Genomic DNA, 18,672 nt, shown 5'->3' on the forward strand with positions numbered 1-18,672 from the left:
GCAGATTATGGCTGCAGTATTTTATTTTTTTATAAAACCAGCAAAAAATGACACGTTCGAGCACTGATCCTCTTTTGACACTTTGCAGCCACCACTGTGATGGTGCCCCAGTTATGTAAATTTGTCAGAAATCTGTTTACATAACATAGGTAATCCTTCTGCATTTAACAATAGCAGCAATTTCAGGAAACTTCTTACTGTTTGTAGTGGGGCCGCTGTAACTTATAAAAGATACTGCCTAGATACACTCAGGCAGACGTTTAACACATCAACAGCTGGTAGAAACGGATTACAGAACATTTAGTGTTTGGGCAAAAAGATTAAAAGTAGTACACAGACAGAGATAAGGAAAAGTTGAATACATTTGGATAAGAAGATTAGGAGCTCAGAAAGAACACCAAGTTCAATTTTAGGGGCAATTCACAAAAAGTTTGTTGTGAATTTGTATGTAGCATAGACTTTAACATGAAATTAGCATTTAACCATAACCCGATACAGTGGGATGATTTTAAATAATTTAAACATTGATACCACGTCTGAGAGTCAAGAACTGTGCTCCATACATAGGATGCAATGAGCTGGAATCACCTTTTACCATGAACAATACAAGCTCAAAAAGGTTGTGTAGCATTTAGAAAGAGAAACCAGACTAGATTTTCTGACCTTTACAGACAGGGGTGGCACCAGAAGGTGGGCTTGAGGCGTACTACCCTCCCCTAGAATGACCAATGCTCTCCCACTGCTTCCCCCAAAATGTAACCTCATTTTCATAGCACATCCAATTTTGGCAAAAAAAAAAAAACAACAAAAAAAAAGTTCAAATGGCAACCATAGTGTTCAAAATGAAACTACAATAAAATAAAGAATTCCATATTAGGTTTTATAAGTCACTACAGGGCGCTAACTACATTTCAATTAGTTGCGGAACAAACATGGTAGGTGGTGAGGGGTACACTCCATTTTTTAGAAGGCTCTAAATTGATTTGTTATGTGAGCATCCACATTAAAGACCTTAGCAGTGCCTTAGCTCATCCACTCAAAAATGTCTGGCCCCTGTTTACAGATATTTAACAAAATTAATATTCATTATTAAATCTGCCCAAGTTTCACCTTGGTTAACATCATGGACAGTCTACAGTTAACATTTCCTCATTGAAAAAGAGCATTATTTTGGATGAATAGAGGGACCTGGATGGCTGAGAATTTCCACAATTGGAAGGATAACAAATAGATAAAAACTTTTTTTTTTTTTAATAACAAATATAATCTTGATAAGCCTGCACATATTTAACTATATAATTGTAACGCTTAGGGGAGCCAAGAACACGAGGACGTCAAGCTCCAAAATCCAAAGTGTAGAAGAAGAGAGTTTCCGGTTTGGTCTCGGCTCCCGCCCCGCGCCGCCATGATGAAGTCCTGAACAAAAACCATCAGACTCGAGCAAAATGGGGGTAACACGGACTGAAAATGAAAAATGCCGACAGTGATTCAGTAATGACAATGTAAAGTGGAACTCGGGGCAGATGCACAAACGTGGATGAACGCACACTCCATCAGCGGCGTCTCTGCTCCATCTCGGCGTTGCGTTATTTGGTTAGCGTTTTGGCTAACCGTGGCTTCAGCTGCCTGTGATTTCTCTGGAAGAGCGCTGCTGCTCTCAAAGACAGCTAAGCGGCTACAGCAGCTAGCAGGCGTCTGTCAGATAGCTGTCATTTCAACTGATTGGCACATTACCCATGTCGAGTCCTGCAGACGCGCTGGTTGTGCATTTGAGTGTGGGCACAAAGATGGAGAGGGATTCGAGTGAAAACATCGACAGTCATAATGTGGTTTAATCTTGTTGAATAGACCCCACCAGCGCCGAGGAGAGGGGAGTGAGACCAATATTTTCCTACCAGGCCAGTCAGCTAGCCCAGTGCTAGCTACCGTGGATCCCAAAAGCCACGGTAAGACATGTTATAAATCATTTAGTGCACTATGGAGACAAATGGCCTTCTTCCTCACAGGTTTATGTAGAACTGCCCGCTAGCTTTATGAGCTCTGCTATTTACAGGGCTTGGTTTTTTGACATTGACATGTAGGCTTGTTGGTGGCCTGAACGTTCAGCCAGCCTTGGGATGTTGTCTGCTGCAGAATACAGTGTGCATTTATTTGGTGAACAAAAACAAAGATAGCCTAATTGACCACCCAAGTGCAAAGCCTCCTCAGCCTTTCTCAGATAAAATTGCTGTAGAGGAGGTGATGCTGCTGCCAGCCCCACAAAATACACACTCTCTGCATGTTGGCTGATACATTACATATCTGTAATGGATGTTTAATTATCTCTCTCTAGTTCCAACATTTGGACAAAAATGCTGAAGTGTCGGTTGCACCAGGAACAGTTTCCTTCCTATGTGTCACTGAAACCAGAAATTGCACACATTGTTTTTAAATATTTCAATAATTACAGACTTGTACGTGTTGAAAAAAATATTCATTACACCTACCCCTAAAGTGGTCACTGTCAGAATTTTGAAAGTGTTTCAGCTGATGATGTACTACCTTATTACAATGGAGAAGTCATAGTTGTAGCATCGCCATGCAGTAATATGATAATTGAGCAGATTGCTGGATTGACAGTTAAATGTGTTAATGTTGTCTGTTCACTCTTGCCCAGGCGCTGGCCATGCCGTCGAGTGTGCGGGCCGGGAGCCTGAAGGACCCGGAGGTGGCTGAGCTGTTCTGCAGGGAAGACCCTGAGAAGCTCTTCACAGACCTGAGGGAAATCGGCCATGGGAGCTTCGGAGCAGTCTACTTTGTAAGTAGCTCTCCATCTATTTTATATTAATATTTGGAAATAAATAATTGTCTACTACATTGTGCACACACAACCTAAAAACGATTCACTCTCACAACATTTAAAGCAGACCTATGATGCAAAATCGGCTTTTCAGAGCTTTTAACCATGTATAGTTGTTTCTCCTTCTTGTTTACCCTCGAAGTTGTATTTGAAGTGATTCTTGCAGGTTTGAGCAATCTTTAATTACTTATTTTCAAGATACCACCCCCATTTTCACCGCCACAGGCAAACACCACTGCTCTGTACTTACTTCGTTATCCAATTGAATGTTCTTAATTGGTGATACACCAGGATTGGGCAGCATCTTGTAATCATTATGGCACAAATGAAAAAAAAAAATCTGCTACTCGCTAACTTGAAGTGCAGCTATTCATCGGAGGTGGCGACTCTTTGTTGAGACATCAGGGGCACCCCAGTTTTCCAATGTGGAAGTGAACGAACTTGTTTCTTTTACCAAGTTGTTTTAGATGAATATTGACAAGGCAAGTTTATTTGTATAGCACAATTCGTACAAGAGGTAATTCAAAGTGCTTTATAGAATAAGAAAGACATTAAAATCACACAAATCAAAACATAAATAATCACAAATAATCATCATAAAATTAACATTAAAAGAGAAGAGTGCAGAATAAAAACCTTTCAGTCATATACACAGCTAAACAGAACCGTTTTGAGCCTGGATTTAAACATTGTCAAAGTAGAGGCATGTCTCACATCTTCAGGAAGACTGTTCCAGGTTTTAGCTGCATAAAACTTAAATGCTGATTCCTCATGTTTAGTCCTGACTCTGGGCACCAGCAGGAGGCCGGTCCCTGAAGTCCTCAGAGTGTGAGATGGTTCATATGGCACTAACATGGCGAGATGTACTTTGGACCTAGGCCATGGAGAGACTTATACATATATTGCGATTTAAAATGTGCCAGTTATAACATAATGGTCCACCAGTGCCATAGATTATAGTTATATAGCAGGCTCAAGCAGACTATGTCTTTTTTTTAACGCATTGTGTAAATTAAAGATACTTGCACACATGTTTAATGACAAGCTAATTATTTACACGCAAGTTGGTGGGCCTATTATTCATTCAGAAGTGCTATAGGCTTCTCTAGAAAGAGCCTCACCCCTTTGCACTACTGCTGAGTGTAGGACTCGTACGGAAGTCTAATGTAATAGGCGACCTCCTTTTATGATAATTTTTACCTAAATGTGCAAAATGTTTTCCATAATTTTTCTCAAACAAACTCCTCTATAGCTGTTGAAATACCTCAGAATACAGGAAATGGAATCTGCTCTTTTTAAAAAGTTCTGGCAACCTCCAGACCAGCCTTTCACAAGTCGCCTACCTCCTTATCACATACTACATCTTGTCTTGTTCTCATGGCTCTGGGCTCAACATAGGCATCCGAATGTATTTGTATTTGTGGTATAAACTCTAAAATGTTCTACTATACCACTGTGGTATAATAATGGAATAGGAGGCAACCTCCTTTGATAGTTTTTACCTAAATGTGCAGTAATAATTCAAATTTTGCTTACTACAAAGTCTCCTCTATTCAGTGAGAATTTTGAGAATTTCTGCTGCTAAAATATTACATAAAGTAAGTTCATTTGTGTAAAATGTTCAATGCTCATGGGCACCAACAAGTCATCAATGCACAGATTCTCTGGGGGGGGGCTTTAATAATGGCTTTATAGTCCATATTGAATTTATTTGCTGTCAAGATTGGCAACCCCATGCTAAATCATGCAACCCAAATGATGACGGTGGTGTGCACGGCAACGTCCGGATTAAGGTGAATAACTGACGGAATACACCAAAATGCAGGAAATGTTATCTGCTCTTTTAAAAAAATTCTGGGGGAGGATCTGCAAACCTCCCTTTTTGAATTGACTTGATAGTATTATGCGTAAAACGGTTTATTAAATCGCATTACCAGGAAAACATAAAATATATGTGCATAATGACTGTTCATGTATGTTTTATTATTAGGCCCATGACATCCGAACCAATGAGGTGGTGGCTATCAAGAAGATGTCCTACAGTGGCAAGCAGTCCAATGAGGTTCCACATTATTTTATTATTAACTGATACATTATGCTATCAGTCTAACAGACAGGCATGTAATATCTTGTTTTATCTCAGAAATGGCAAGACATCATCAAAGAAGTGAAGTTCCTCCAGAAGCTTCGACACCCCAACACTGTGGAGTATCGAGGCTGCTACCTAAAAGAGCACACAGCATGGGTGTGTGTTTATATTGTCCATTTATTTTACTAATAGTGAAATCATCAGTTTGATGAATGTTAATTCACTGCATTGACAAGCATAATATTGTAAAGAGTTTTCACATCAGATTTGTTGTAATATACAAATTAGAATGTGAAAACTTGTAAGGGTATGAATTCTCTTGAATAACAATTGAATTGAAACATGTTGGGCAACAATTGGTATGAATGAAAATCCACTCCCATGCCAAATTCAAATTGGACTCCCTTGTCAGGCTTTCTCTAACATATATCTTTTGTGTAGCTGGTGATGGAGTACTGCCTGGGCTCAGCATCTGACCTTTTAGAAGGTAAAGAGAATGACCATTTCACTTTGTTCACACATTGTAGCTTACTCTGTTGTTCTCTATTCACACAGTTCACAAGAAACCCCTTCAGGAAGTGGAAATTGCTGCCATCATCCATGGTGCACTGCAGGGCCTGGTGTATCTTCACTCTCACAACATGATTCACAGGTAGACCTGGTTCTTTTATTTCTGGTGTGGCCCTCCCCCACATTTGAATCAGAGGATTGCATAGCAATCATGAAAATCTCACACATTTTAGTCTGTTCTATTTCCTTATATTGTTCCTTTCATTGAATTGTTTTTCAGGGATGTGAAAGCAGGAAACATCTTGCTAACAGAACCAGGCCAAGTTAAACTTGGAGACTTTGGATCTGCTTCCATTGTTGCCCCTGCCAATTCCTTTGTGGGGACACCTTACTGGTGAGCACTCTTACAAATGGTTGGACTTGTTTCTCGAACCTTCGTCTAGAAAAATAATCTTATTAAAGTTGATAAATGCATCACTTTCAAACCTTCATTCTCCATTTACCACGTGAGAGCATGTTTTCTCATAGGATCTTTGTATACATTATACATCTGATGTTCTTGATCTGCCTGCTGCCGCAGCTCTGTATTGTATGTTTCTTGTGGTTCTGTTATTGATGTGGTCTAGATTTGAAGTTTCCCATCTGTAATGCGTGATGGAGAGAAAAGATCAAAGTAAACTTTGTTTGTTGCAGGATGGCTCCGGAGGTAATCCTGGCCATGGATGAGGGTCAGTACGATGGAAAGGTGGATGTGTGGTCACTTGGCATTACCTGCATAGAGCTGGGTAAATCATCAATATTCAATAGCATACACTATAATGCCATAGTTTTTTCAGCGATGGCCTTTGTCTTTATCCTTTTATCTCTCTCCCTTGTGGTTGGTCACTGTACAGCCGAAAGGAAGCCTCCTCTGTTCAATATGAATGCCATGAGTGCCTTATACCACATCGCCCAGAATGAGAGCCCTGTATTGCAGTCAAATCACTGGTGAGAGCAATTGAAATGGCATGCCTCTAAATAAAATTTTAAACTTGAATGAATGTAAAACCCAAGTATTTTATTTTTTTAGGTCAGACTACTTTCGCAATTTTGTGGATTCCTGTTTGCAGAAACTTGTCCCAGACAGACCTACCTCTGATGTGCTGCTCAAGGTATCGGCAGACTAAAATTAGAATTTTTGTCACTGCCAAATTAACAAGTACTTACATTCTAAGGAGTCTGCAAAACTTTGAGTCCTACATTTATTTTAGCTGTCTTTAGACTTCATAAAATCTTAACCTTAAAGCCTAAATCTTAAAGACAACATAAAACTTCTATGGTTTACATTTATCTTGATAAACTGATTTGTGATAGAAGCTAAGAAAATGGTATGAAATTAATTAAGCTATGTTTTCTAAATCTTCCCATTAGCACCACTTCCTATGCAGAGAGCGCCCTATGACAGTTGTGATGGATCTAATTGCACGAACAAAGGATGCTGTTCGAGAGTTGGACAACCTTCAGTATCGCAAGATGAAGAAAATCCTTTTCCATGAGGCACACAATGGACCAGCCCCTGAAGGAGGTGATGATGAGGAGGTAAGAATGTGGTGGAAGAATATAGTTATAATGTTCCTCTCACTGCATGATTAAATTGATGCATTTTTTGCTGACGTTCTAGCTGAAAACAATGTCATGGAAGCATTAGATCCTAAATCTTTGTTTGATTCTTAAGTTTGTTTGTGGATGTTCTTTCCTTGTCTGCAGATATCTTTATCACACCATTTTTTTTTTTTTTTTATTTTTTTTTCAGGATGTAGAGCAGTACATGCTACGTACTGGTACAGTAAATAGTATGGAGAGCTCTCATTCTCTGCCGTCCATGTCGATCAGTGCCAGCTCCCAAAGCAGCTCCGTCAACAGCCTGGCAGACGGCTCTGACGACAGCGGCGAGATGGCCATGATGCAAGAGGGAGAGCACACGGTCACCTCCAACAGCTCTGTTTTGCACAAGCCTCTGGTCAGCACCAATTCTGTCTATTGTAAAAACAACGGTGACTGTAATTGGGGATATGTGATTAGGCCTGTAATGATAATTACTTACTCATTCAATTACTGATAGATACAACCCAATACCTTTTGCGGCTCAGTGTTTATCTGTAGTACAATAAGATTTGAGCTGTAGACAGTTGAATAAGTAACTTCTTTGACTCCTAGATACTAACTACATAAATGTTTCATTTTGCCATTTGTTGCAGCATTGGTCTGATAACAATACTATACATTTTGAAAATGTTTTATTGGGATTATCTTGCTTTAGGGTTACTGTGGCAGTGGCATTAAGCAGTTTCAATATTATACTATCTTTGTAGAAATATATTGCACTTCATAATTAGTCATGACAGCTTTACTTTTATGTATTAAAAATTTGTATTTAATATTTAGACATATTTATGAATTTTGATAAAGTTTGTGAATATAGAGAATACTGTTGGAAGATGGTGTTAATTTCCTCCAAGATCTCCGAACTACATTGGTCAAGTCAATTCATAAGTCACGAGCTGATCATCATGCTCAGAAAATAATTGATAATCTATTCAGCTCAAACTATATGCATTTTTAACATGCTGTTTAAACAAGTGCCGTGACACAGGTGTTACGATCACCCTACACAACTTTCTTGTACTCTACTGACTTTCTTCTTTTCCAACAAATAGAGCCATGACAACATTTATGATGACCCTTATCAGCCTGAAGTTGACCCCCAGCGAGAGGCTGCAGGAAGTGGGGGAGGTGGAGGAGGTGGGAGACGTCGGCGCAGAGACCATTTTGCCACAATTAGAACAGCTTCACTGGTCACACGTCAGATTCAGGAACATGAGCAGGGATCAGCTCTCAGAGAACAGATGTCTGGGTATGATTATTGTCAGAAGTTTTTGCTTTTTAGTAATAATTATATTATATTTAATTGTGCCGCTTGTCTGTCCACAGGTATAAACGTATGAGGCGCCAGCACCAGAAGCAGTTGATGGGCCTTGAGAACAAGCTGAAGGCTGAAATGGATGAGCACCAACTGAGACTTGACAAAGAGCTGGAGAATCAGAGGAACAACTTCTCTATGGAAGGGGAGAAACTTTCCAAGAAGCACCAGGCCATTTTAGAAAAGGAGGTGAGAAAATAAGAAATTAAGGGAATGTAAGCTCAAGTACTTCACCATCAGTAAATCTGAGCAAAACATTTCATTTGTATATACATATAGACAAAAGCAGTTCTGACCGAGGAGAAGAAGTTTCAGCAGCACATACTGGCACAGCAGAAGAAGGAGCTGACAAGTCTTCTAGAGTCCCAGAAGAGACAGTATCGCCAGCGCAAAGAGCAACTTAAAGAGGTACTTTCACAGTACTTCAACGATAATACTAATAATATATAATAATTCAATACAATAATTCAAAAACATTATATGTTGTAATCAAATCTTTTAAAATGTAGGAACTGAACGAGAACCAGTCAACGCCAAAGCGTGAAAAACAGGAATGGCTGGTGCATCAGAAGGAGTGTTTACAGCAGCTCCAGGCTGAAGAAGAGGCAGGGCTGCTCCGGAGGCAGAGGCAGTATTATGAACTTCAGTCTCGCCAGTACAAGAGGAAGATGTTGTTGGCTCGACACAACCTTGAGCAGGATCTGCTTCGAGAGGTAATGCATTGTTTCTAAAATGTATACCTACTAAAAGTAGATATACATTGTAAAAACACTTAACTTCCTCAGTATGGGCCACGTGGGCCTTAGTGCGGGTTCTCTTATCTTTAATGTAATTGTCCTTGTCTTCTAGGAACTCAACAAGAAGCAGACGCTGAAGGACTTGGAGTGTGCCATGCTGCTGCGGCATCATGAGTCTACCCAGGAGCTGGAATTCCGTCAGCTCAGTTTGGTGCAGCGCACACGAGCTGACCTGATCCGCACACAGCACCAGACTGAGCTCACCAACCAGATGGAATATAACAAGAGGCGTGAACAGGAGCTACGCCAAAAACACGCCATGGAAGTCCGCCAACAGCCCAAGAGCCTGAAAGTGAGTGAGAGCCCAGTGTCTGCTGATGACGAAGAAGGTCAGACAAGTCAGAGGTTGACTGAGGTTTGGTCCGAGGAGCAGGAGAGGGAAGAACTAGAGAGGTTTGCATTGAATGATGGTGAAGAGTTTGATGGAGAGTCAGAAGACTACAGAGAGGTGGCAGTTAAGGCAGAGGAAGCGAGTGGCTCTGTTGTTGGCAACCTAAATGAAGTAGATGACATTAAGCTAAAGCGAAATGACGTTGAGAATGAAAGAGAACAGTGGGAAGTTGATGGTGAAGGGACAGATTTGAAGGAAGTAGAGTGTGTTCAGTGGAGTGGTTCTTCTAAATCAGAACAGTTGGACTCAGAGGAAGAGGAGGGTAGAGGTGTGGCTGATGGGTGTCCGTCAGAGCTGTTCTCATCTTTAGCTCTAGAACTGCGGCGACATCGTGAGCGAGATGATCTCTCAGAGTTTTATTTTCCCGACAGCACCGACGAGCTGGAGCCTATCCCCGTGTTACCTCCTGCACCTCCCCAACCTCCTGAAACCTCTCTGCCCTCCCTCCTGTCTCATTGTTTGTGCCTCCTGCTGTCCCTGTCGGCTGCAGCACATCCCTCAAATCTCACTCTGCTGCTGCTGTCTGTCTTCCTCCTGTCTCTGAGGCGTTCCCCTCCTCTGCCCTCTCTCTCCTCTCTGCTGCTGTCAGCCGAACTGGCAGTGCTCGCGCTCCTGTTCTCCTACCTGTTCCTCCGCTCGTGCTGTGCCCTGTCTCTTTCCACTTTTCTATGGCTCAGTCTGTGGGCCAGTGGCCTCTTCAGTCTGGGCCTCTCCTTTAGTTTGGGCATTTATTATGTTCCTATGATTCTAATATCTGCATCCTTCCTCAGTTCACCCTCCCTCTTCCTATCACTGTATTTAGTGGTGGTCCTGATTATCAAGCCAGCACGAGACTTTCTCCAAAATGCACCTCGCAAAGTGAACCGCCTCTGCATGCGTGTGCTCTTCCGATTACCGCAGCCACTCTTTACTGTTAGTCAGCTGTTTTTGGGAGGAATGGCAGAACGGAATCTTTATGAGATGTTTCCCAAAGCAGGTAGAAACTGGGGCGCACGTCAGTCTAAAATCCCTGTATCTGTCAAAAGTGTACCTGTGGACTATCGGGCTCACTGCAATAACAACTCTCCCTTGGCCAAATGCCTCCTTTGGATAAAACGTTTCATTAGACGCCCCATTGGTGTACTAGCAGACCTGGCCAACTCTGCAGTGGTAGGACTAGTGCTAAGGCTGGTAAAAAAGCTCCCCCCTAGCTGTCAAATAAAACTCCAAAATCTAGGCCTCTTAAAGAAGGAGTCTCCAAGCCGATTGCCGCGCTTGTTGCCGCGTGAGGCGAGGGAGCGAATGCAAAGGGAGAGGCAAAGAAGGGAAAGGGAGCGTAAGAGAAGGGAGGAAAGAGAACGCCTGTTTGGAGATTACACTCGATGGGAGAGTGGTTTAAGGCGAACTTCCTCTGGGAGGTTTGTACGGGGTAAAGTCCGACCATGGAGGTAGTCAAACAGGAGACCATCATGAGGGTTGTTTTAGTGAATATTGTGCTAAAAACATGTGTGAGCCCATGTTTTCTTGTCATTTTTCTGTTGGTGTCATTGGGCCAATATGTGTTGTTTATATGATGTCCAACAGTTTTCAACACTTGAACACATTTGATCCAACACACCTTTGTGGGTGAACATCAGCCAAATTATTTCAGCTTTGGAAAACTAGTTTCCACATACAAATGGATGTTAACAAGCTGTGCAGTTGAAAACCTGTTAACTCGGCTACTGTACAACTTGCTATGAAGTTTTATTGTTACATTATTGTGCTTTTTGTAAAAGTTCCATATTTTTTATTTTGCTTTTAATTTGTCAGACAAAGATTTTTATGGTTATTTTGACCATTTTGTGCAATTTTATTTTATTACTTTTTTAAATTTACTTATTTTATTTCTATGTGCACAGTTGTTTAAGTGCTTAGATCAAATGTAGTGTTTAATGGCTCCTTGGCTACATTTTCACTTTCCAATGCTGTGAAGCTTATGACAAATCATTTCCCTCACTCCTGAACACTAGAATTAGTACAATGCAATAACCCTTTAAACTAATGGGTATTGCTGATAAACCTAAGATTTGTATACTTAACAAAATGAGCCATTGAAAAAGTTTTGTGAGATATTGTAAAGAGATGATATGGTAATATCATCAGCTGCCATTATTGTTGTTCTTATTGCACTTTATACAAGGATCTTTAAAGATATGATTGAAATTATGGCCTAATATCATACATTTGCACAACTCTTGTTTGAGTGATCATTCCCTAATTCATGGGAACAATAGAAATAGATAAAGTTAAATATGTACATGATTATTTCAGTGTTGCCTAAATTATACTGAAGGAAGCCATATAGACGATCTCATGTGACCACTATCTATATTGAGTCCAAAGATTGATCGAACTACTGAATGTGAAAGTTGACATTGAGCAGCTACCTGTTAGAAACAAATGCACAGTTGCAAGAGCAGTTTTGAAGAAACATTTCCAAAACCCATATGTATCATTTCAATAACCTGATCATTCCAGGTTTACGGGAACATGTTTCAGTTTGGCTTTACATTTCATTTATTTGTGAGCAGGTTAATTTTTAGCCGTTCACAAAAATCTCAGTCAGAGGTAGTAGGCCTTATCATGTTGGACTCATATTTAAGGATTTAAGCTTTAAACAATTTGTTTTCTTTTTAAGTTTTGTTTGAATGTATCACCCTTGCTTTGTGTTTCCCTCCTCTGTGTACGTTTACATGTTTGTATTCTGTTCTGTGACACCATTTGAGTGTTGGTGTGTCAAGTTCCCACCTTAACTTTTTATGCATATAATTTATGCAATATTCACACCATTCAGCTATTTTGTACTCTAATTTACAAATTAGCGGTAGGCGTAGTGTTTGGCTATGTGTGCCTATGGAATTTTAGAGATAAAATGTTATATTTAATCTTTACAAACAAAAAATAAATTTTGTGTTAAAATCATTGTCTTGTATTTATGATTTTCGTTTTCATTATTATTATTATTTTTCTTTTCCAAGTTTTTATTGCTTTTTCATTTTGTTGTTTTCCTGTTATACACCATCTTGTGTTGTCTTCCCTCCTCACCATCCATCAAAATAACACAAGCAGCTTTTGATTTAAGCATATCCGTAAGTATAATCCCATATTAATTACATGCATGTCCTGTGTTGTACATGTACTAATGTAGGGCCAGTGTGTAACAATAGCTCAAGTGTAGACCCTATAGACTTTTAGCCTAACTTGTTAAAATAGTGTCGTAAATAGTTGTGAAAAGAATGCAGACCTCTCCATTCATGGCCATTGTTGGCATTATACCAGTGAAATATTAAATTTCAAGTTGCTTAGCAATGCACAGAAAAGTTTAAAATATGTTATAGACATTAGATTTGTGCTACCCGCAGGAGGCTTAGCTCAGCTGCATCATCTCTCCTCTCTTTCCTCAGTCTAAAGAACTTCAAATAAAGAGGCAGTTCCAGGACACATGCAAGATCCAGACGCGTCAGTACAAGGCGCTGAGGAACCATCTGCTGGAGAACACACCTAAGGCCGACCACAAAGCCGTGCTGAAGCGCCTCAAAGATGAACAGACTCGTAAACTGGCCATCCTGGCTGAGCAGTATGACCACTCTATCAATGACATGCTGTCCACTCAGGCTGTGAGTAAGGCAAGAAGTCATTGTTCCTTTCACACTTACAACACAAACCACTGCCTGGCCCGGGTCCTCCATCTGCCTATCCAACTGCGCGCTGTCTGCCCCTCAGCCAGCATCTCTTGGTGTTGAAACACATGGAAATACCACCCAAACATCCCTTTTGGTTTCCCTGAATGTCCTATGCTTTGCCCTGTGGCCCATATCATGTAAATATATTTATTTTAGGGCTGCAGCAATTAATCATCTATAACTGATTATTGAAATAATTGCCAACTAATTGCAAAAGACAAAATTTGAATCTCTAAACTGGACAAATCATTGTAGGAGTAAAGACATTTCGCTGCTCATCCAAGCCGTTTCTTCAGTTCTGGTCAGAAGATTTAAATTTCGTCTTTTGCTACGAATCAGACCTGGACAACTGAGGGATTACACAGAGAACTAATTCTGTAATTAGCTAAAGAGTAAACTGGTTAAAGCTGTAAAGCAACTATACAGGTACTGTGCTTTCAGATAAATCAATTGATAAAATAGTTAATATATTATAGACTTTTATGAGTCGCAGCCCAAATTTATATATTATGCGCTACAAAAATGTTTACAGTGACTATACTGAAACCCATACACTTCCTTTCATTCAGCAAGGGACACGATTTGGTATTTCTTGTATGTGGCATCATGTGCCAAAGAAGTTTCCCCGTGTCTTTTACTATGTAAACACATCTTAATACTGGCCACAATATTTAGATGAGATCTATATTTAATAGTTACGCTTTAGTCTTAGAAATAGAGGTAGAAATATAGTTGTTGACATACTTGACTGTATACAAGCCTGGTGATAACTATAATCCACTGTCCTTATCTGTACACACAGTGGGGCAAAAAAGTATTTAGTCTGCCACCAATTATGCAAGTTCTGCCACCAAAAAAGAGTCCTGTAATTTTCATCATAGGTACACTTCAACGATGAGAGACATAATGGGGAGAAATAATCCAGGAAATCCCGTAGGATTTTTAATTAGTTAATTGGTAAATTTCTTGGTAAAATAAGTATTTGGTCACCTACAAACAAGCAAGATTTCTGGCTCTGACAGACCTATAACTTCTTCTTTAAGAGGCTCCTCTGTCCTCCACTCGTTACCTGTATTAATGGCACCAATTTGAACTCGTTATCGGTATAAAAGACACCTGTCCACAACCTCAAACAGTCAGACACCAAACTCCACTATGGCCAAGACCAAAGAGCTCTCAAAGGACACCAGAAACAAAGTTGTAGACCTGCCCCAGGCTGGGAAGACTGAATCTGCAATTGGTAAGCAGCTTGGAGTGAAGAAATCAACTATGGAAGCAATTATTGGAAAATGGAAGATCACTGATAATCTCCCTCGATCTGAGACTCCACGCAAGATCTCACCCCATGGGGTCAAAATGATCACAAGAACGGTGAGCAAAAATCCCAGAACCACACGGGGGGAGAGCTGCAGAGAGCTGTGACCAAAGTAACAAAGGCTACCATTGATAACACACTACGCCGCCAGGGACTCAAATCCTGCAGTGCCAGATGTGTCCCCTTGCTTAAGCCAGTACATGTCCAGGCCCGTTTTAAGTTTGCTAGAGAGCATTTGGATGATCCAGAAGAGGAATGGGAGAGTGTCATATGTCATATGAAACCAAAAACTCAACTTGTCATATTTGGAGGAGAAAGACTGCTGAGTTGCATCCAAAGAACTCCATACCTACTGTGAAGCATGGGGGTGGAAACATCATGCTTTGGATCTATTTTTCTGCACAGGGACCAGGACAACTGATCCATGTAAAGGAAAAAGTTAATGGGGCCATGTATTGTGAGATTTTGAGTGAAAAACTCCATCAGCGAGGGCATTGAAGATGAAACGTGACTGGCTCACCATGACAATGATCCCAAACACACCGCCCGGGCAACGAAGGAGAGGCTTCGTAAGAAGCATTTCAAGGTCCTGGAGTGGCCTAGCCCATCTGCAGATCTCAACCCTTTGGAGGGAGTTGAAAGTCAAGTTAAGTGTTGCCCAGTGACAGCCCCAAAACATCACTGCTTTAGAGAGTTCTGCATGGAGTAATGGGCCAAACTACCAGCAACAGTGTGTGAAAACCTTACAGCTTAGAGACTTGCAGAAAACGTTTGACCTCTGTCATTGCCAACAAAGGGTATATAACAAAGTATTGAGATTAACTTTTATTATTGACCAAATACTTATTTTCCATCATAATTTGCAAAGAAATTCTTTAAAAATCAGATGTGTATATATAATTATAAAAGTATAAATGCTGTAAACTGCAGAACATACAATTCAATTCACTTTGCGTTCGACCTGTTTCTCTGCCTGCTCTAATGTGCTTTCCCTTTCCTCTCCAACCTTTTGCATACAGTTTTAAGCATGTATTCATAAACTGTAGCTGCCTTTCTCACATGCTCCATGTGATTTTCCCTTTTAGCTTCGACTGGATGAGACCCAAGAAGCTGAGTATAAGGTTCTGAGAATGCAATTGCAACAGGAGCTGGAACTGCTGAACGCTTACCAGAGCAAAATCAAAATCCACACGGACACTCAGCACGAGAGGGAGGTGAAAGACCTGGAGCAGAGGGTGTCCATCCGCCGTGCCCTCCTAGAACAGAGGGTTAGCCAACATTTCTGTTCAATCTATTCATACACATACCCCAACCTTATGTAGTGAGCCAGTCAACTCGTAACCACAAGTCATTGTTTGCTGCTAACACTGTGTGGATATAAAGGGCAGAATATTATAATAAATAATTGGCACTTCTTCCATCTCTTTTTCAGATTGAGGAAGAGATGCTGTCTTTGCAAAATGAGCGTTCCGAAAGAATTCGCACACTCCTGGAGCGGCAGGCCAGTGAGATAGAGGCCTTTGATTCGGAGAGCTTGCGTCTAGGCTTTACTAACATGGCTCTGTCTGGGATGCCTGGTGATGCTTACTCCAAACAAGGATACTCCAATGCCCCTCCCTCTGGGTCCCGATCAGGAGGTCACTGGAGCCATGGTCTGCACCCACAGAACTCCTCCGCTCAGCCACCGCAACACTCGCGACGCAGTCACAACAGTGGTAGTGGAGGAGGAGAACGCAGGGGCGAGTCTTCCTCCCACGCCCTAGCCCTGGCTTTGGGCAGAGAGGGAAGAGAAGTGCACCATTCATCTCGCTCTTCAGCCTCCTCCTCTTCGTCTTCCTCCTCATCGTCCTCCCACCATCAGCGCCACCAGCTGCCTCAGCACTACCACCATCAGAGCACACCACAGCTGTACCGCGAGCGGGAGAGGGATCGCGAACGTGAGCGCGAAAAGGAGAGGGAATGGGGTGCGCACCCACATCCTGTGCCCTTCTCCCACCACCTACCCTCGCGCTCCTCTTCACAGTCTTTGGCCATGCTCCCACCCCCACCGCCCGCTCCCCCCTCCATCTCGGGGCCGTCCTCCTCCTCTTCATCCTCCTCATCGTCACAGGGGGGCGTGTACGGCGGTGTAGGGGGCAGTGGGGGCCTGGGGGTGCGTGGTGCTCCTAGTTTGATGGCCCTTAGGAACAGCCCACAGCCACTGAGGAGGACGGCCTCAGGGGGCGGTCCTGGAGGCGCAGGAGGCAGTGATGGAGTCTTGAGCCGAAGCACCTCTGTCACCTCTCACATCTCAAATGGTTCCCACCTGTCTTACTCCTAAACAGGCCTATGAGCTGGAGCAGGGTGCATGAACAAGGTAGCCCTCACTTTTCATATCTTCTATCTGTCTCTGACCAGATGAGGCATAATATTTAAGAGGTGCTCACTGCAAAGCCTGTAGAAATGAGTGTCACAACTTTCAAGGTACATGGGAAATTGTTACTCTGATCCATAGTTTGTGCTGAGGTTTAGTATGGGCCCAAAACATAGTAGATTGTAATTTGGTTATGCAGTGAGCACTCTCATTACATTTCATCTTAAAGGCACACATGAAGGTTTGATGATGACAAACTGAAACAGATGACCTGCTCATTTAGACTCAGGGGGAGAGGCTTTCTTCCATTCTCTCCACTACTTAGTCAGAAATGGAAAACTTGTGACCATCTGTGATTAATTTTGGGTGAGCTTAGATGAAGAGGTTTGTGTTTACTGTTTTGATCTCATCACCTGTATGAAAAAGGCCTTTGCCTTTTCTCCCTGAGCGTGGAGAGTTGTGGGCAGATATGTCTTCTATGATGTTCTTTGCTGGAATGGAGAAAGACTAACACAACAACGGAAACAGGAATACTCTATCTGCAATGTATATGTATGTGTATGTAGTCTGTAGTGTCCAGATAATATTTAGCAAGGTCTCACTATTCAAGCTCCAGGAAAGGACAGCATCAACAAAGATGACTTTGTAGTCTATCTTACACTGGAGATACCAGGAAACACTTTTTGTTTTACAATATTTGATTATTTTTTTTTAATAGCAAAAAAAAACAAACAAGTTGCTTTGATCATCACCAATGCCTTTAAGCAGCTCTTAAAGTGATGTGCCATCAAACAGTTATATTTGATTCAGTGCAGAATGTTTGAGGAAACATGCTGATTAAATAGTGCAAATGGAATAAGGCTAAGCATTTTATGTGAAAAATGTACAAAACTAAAGAACCCTTTTTGGCATCATGACATACTGAAGATCCCAACATGCGTGTCTACTAAAATCACTCCAATGCATGAAATAGATGTTCAAGACATTTGTAAACATGATCAGACACATTTGAAATGTACTGTACAAGTTTCACTGACATTTACAATTGTGTGTCCCACGGTTTTAATCTTTATTGTACTGTATATATTTATGGAAATACTAAAATACAAGGTCAAGTTTTTGGTTTTATAGGATAACACAGATAATGATAGTAATTTTGATAAATCAACGTGAATACTGAATTCAAGATTTAGAGCAAACTCTAACTGCATTTTCTACAGGTGTCAATATTCTAATTATTCCTAATGTGTTTGTTGTATACAGTACATGTTCACAGTTTTCTGCAAGCAAGAAAGTGGCCCACTTTTGACCCCAGCATTGGGGACAAGAGTCAAAAGATAGACAAGTTGACAGATCTAGTATGTTCAGAGGGTTAATGATTATTAATAACATATTAATAATTGTTATGGAAACAATCAAAGCAGTAAAGTCTGGTTCGATTGCCACATTTTAATAGACACATCCCTCTGGAGAGGACTTCTCCACTATTATATGAACTCAGTGGAATGAATCGTTTTACAATTAGCCACTGGAATGTAAATGCTGTTTTTAAAATTTATTTTAATGTCTGTGAACCTTTGTTGGTGAAGATGAAGTGAGCAATCCTAGGTGATAATCTTTTTGAAGGTTTTCTGAACTGAGGACTGTGACAGGGTGATGGAGGGGCCTGGACTGAGCTGCTGTGTTTTTGCGCCCCCTTGTGTTACACAGCAGCA

General features: G+C 41.1%; 1 protein-coding gene across 2 annotated transcripts; it reads left to right on the forward strand.

Annotated features, from left to right (window-relative positions):
* The first annotated feature begins 1,363 nt into the window (after window positions 1-1,363).
* On the forward strand, window positions 1,364-18,298 carry taok2b (TAO kinase 2b). Of its 2 annotated transcripts, XM_033984242.2 has the most exons (20): window positions 1,370-1,946; window positions 2,657-2,797; window positions 4,830-4,901; window positions 4,983-5,084; window positions 5,370-5,415; window positions 5,484-5,580; window positions 5,719-5,832; window positions 6,132-6,223; window positions 6,332-6,425; window positions 6,508-6,589; window positions 6,849-7,016; window positions 7,231-7,437; window positions 8,135-8,331; window positions 8,409-8,586; window positions 8,677-8,805; window positions 8,907-9,110; window positions 9,247-9,486; window positions 13,011-13,223; window positions 15,690-15,872; window positions 16,037-18,298. In XM_033984242.2, exons 2-20 carry the CDS (start codon window positions 2,666-2,668, stop codon window positions 16,922-16,924), a joined length of 3,438 nt encoding a protein of 1,145 aa, XP_033840133.1. In that variant the 5' UTR covers window positions 1,370-1,946; window positions 2,657-2,665; the 3' UTR covers window positions 16,925-18,298. The 2 variants fall into 2 exon arrangements, with proteins under 2 accessions (XP_033840132.1, XP_033840133.1); XM_033984241.2 differs by lacking the exons at window positions 13,011-13,223; window positions 15,690-15,872; window positions 16,037-18,298 and having other exon boundaries at window positions 1,364-1,946; window positions 9,247-12,528.
* The last annotated feature ends 374 nt before the right edge of the window (window positions 18,299-18,672 follow it).

Source organism: Periophthalmus magnuspinnatus, chromosome 19, assembly GCF_009829125.3.
Source record: "Periophthalmus magnuspinnatus isolate fPerMag1 chromosome 19, fPerMag1.2.pri, whole genome shotgun sequence".
Taxonomy (NCBI): Eukaryota; Metazoa; Chordata; class Actinopteri; order Gobiiformes; family Gobiidae; genus Periophthalmus; species Periophthalmus magnuspinnatus.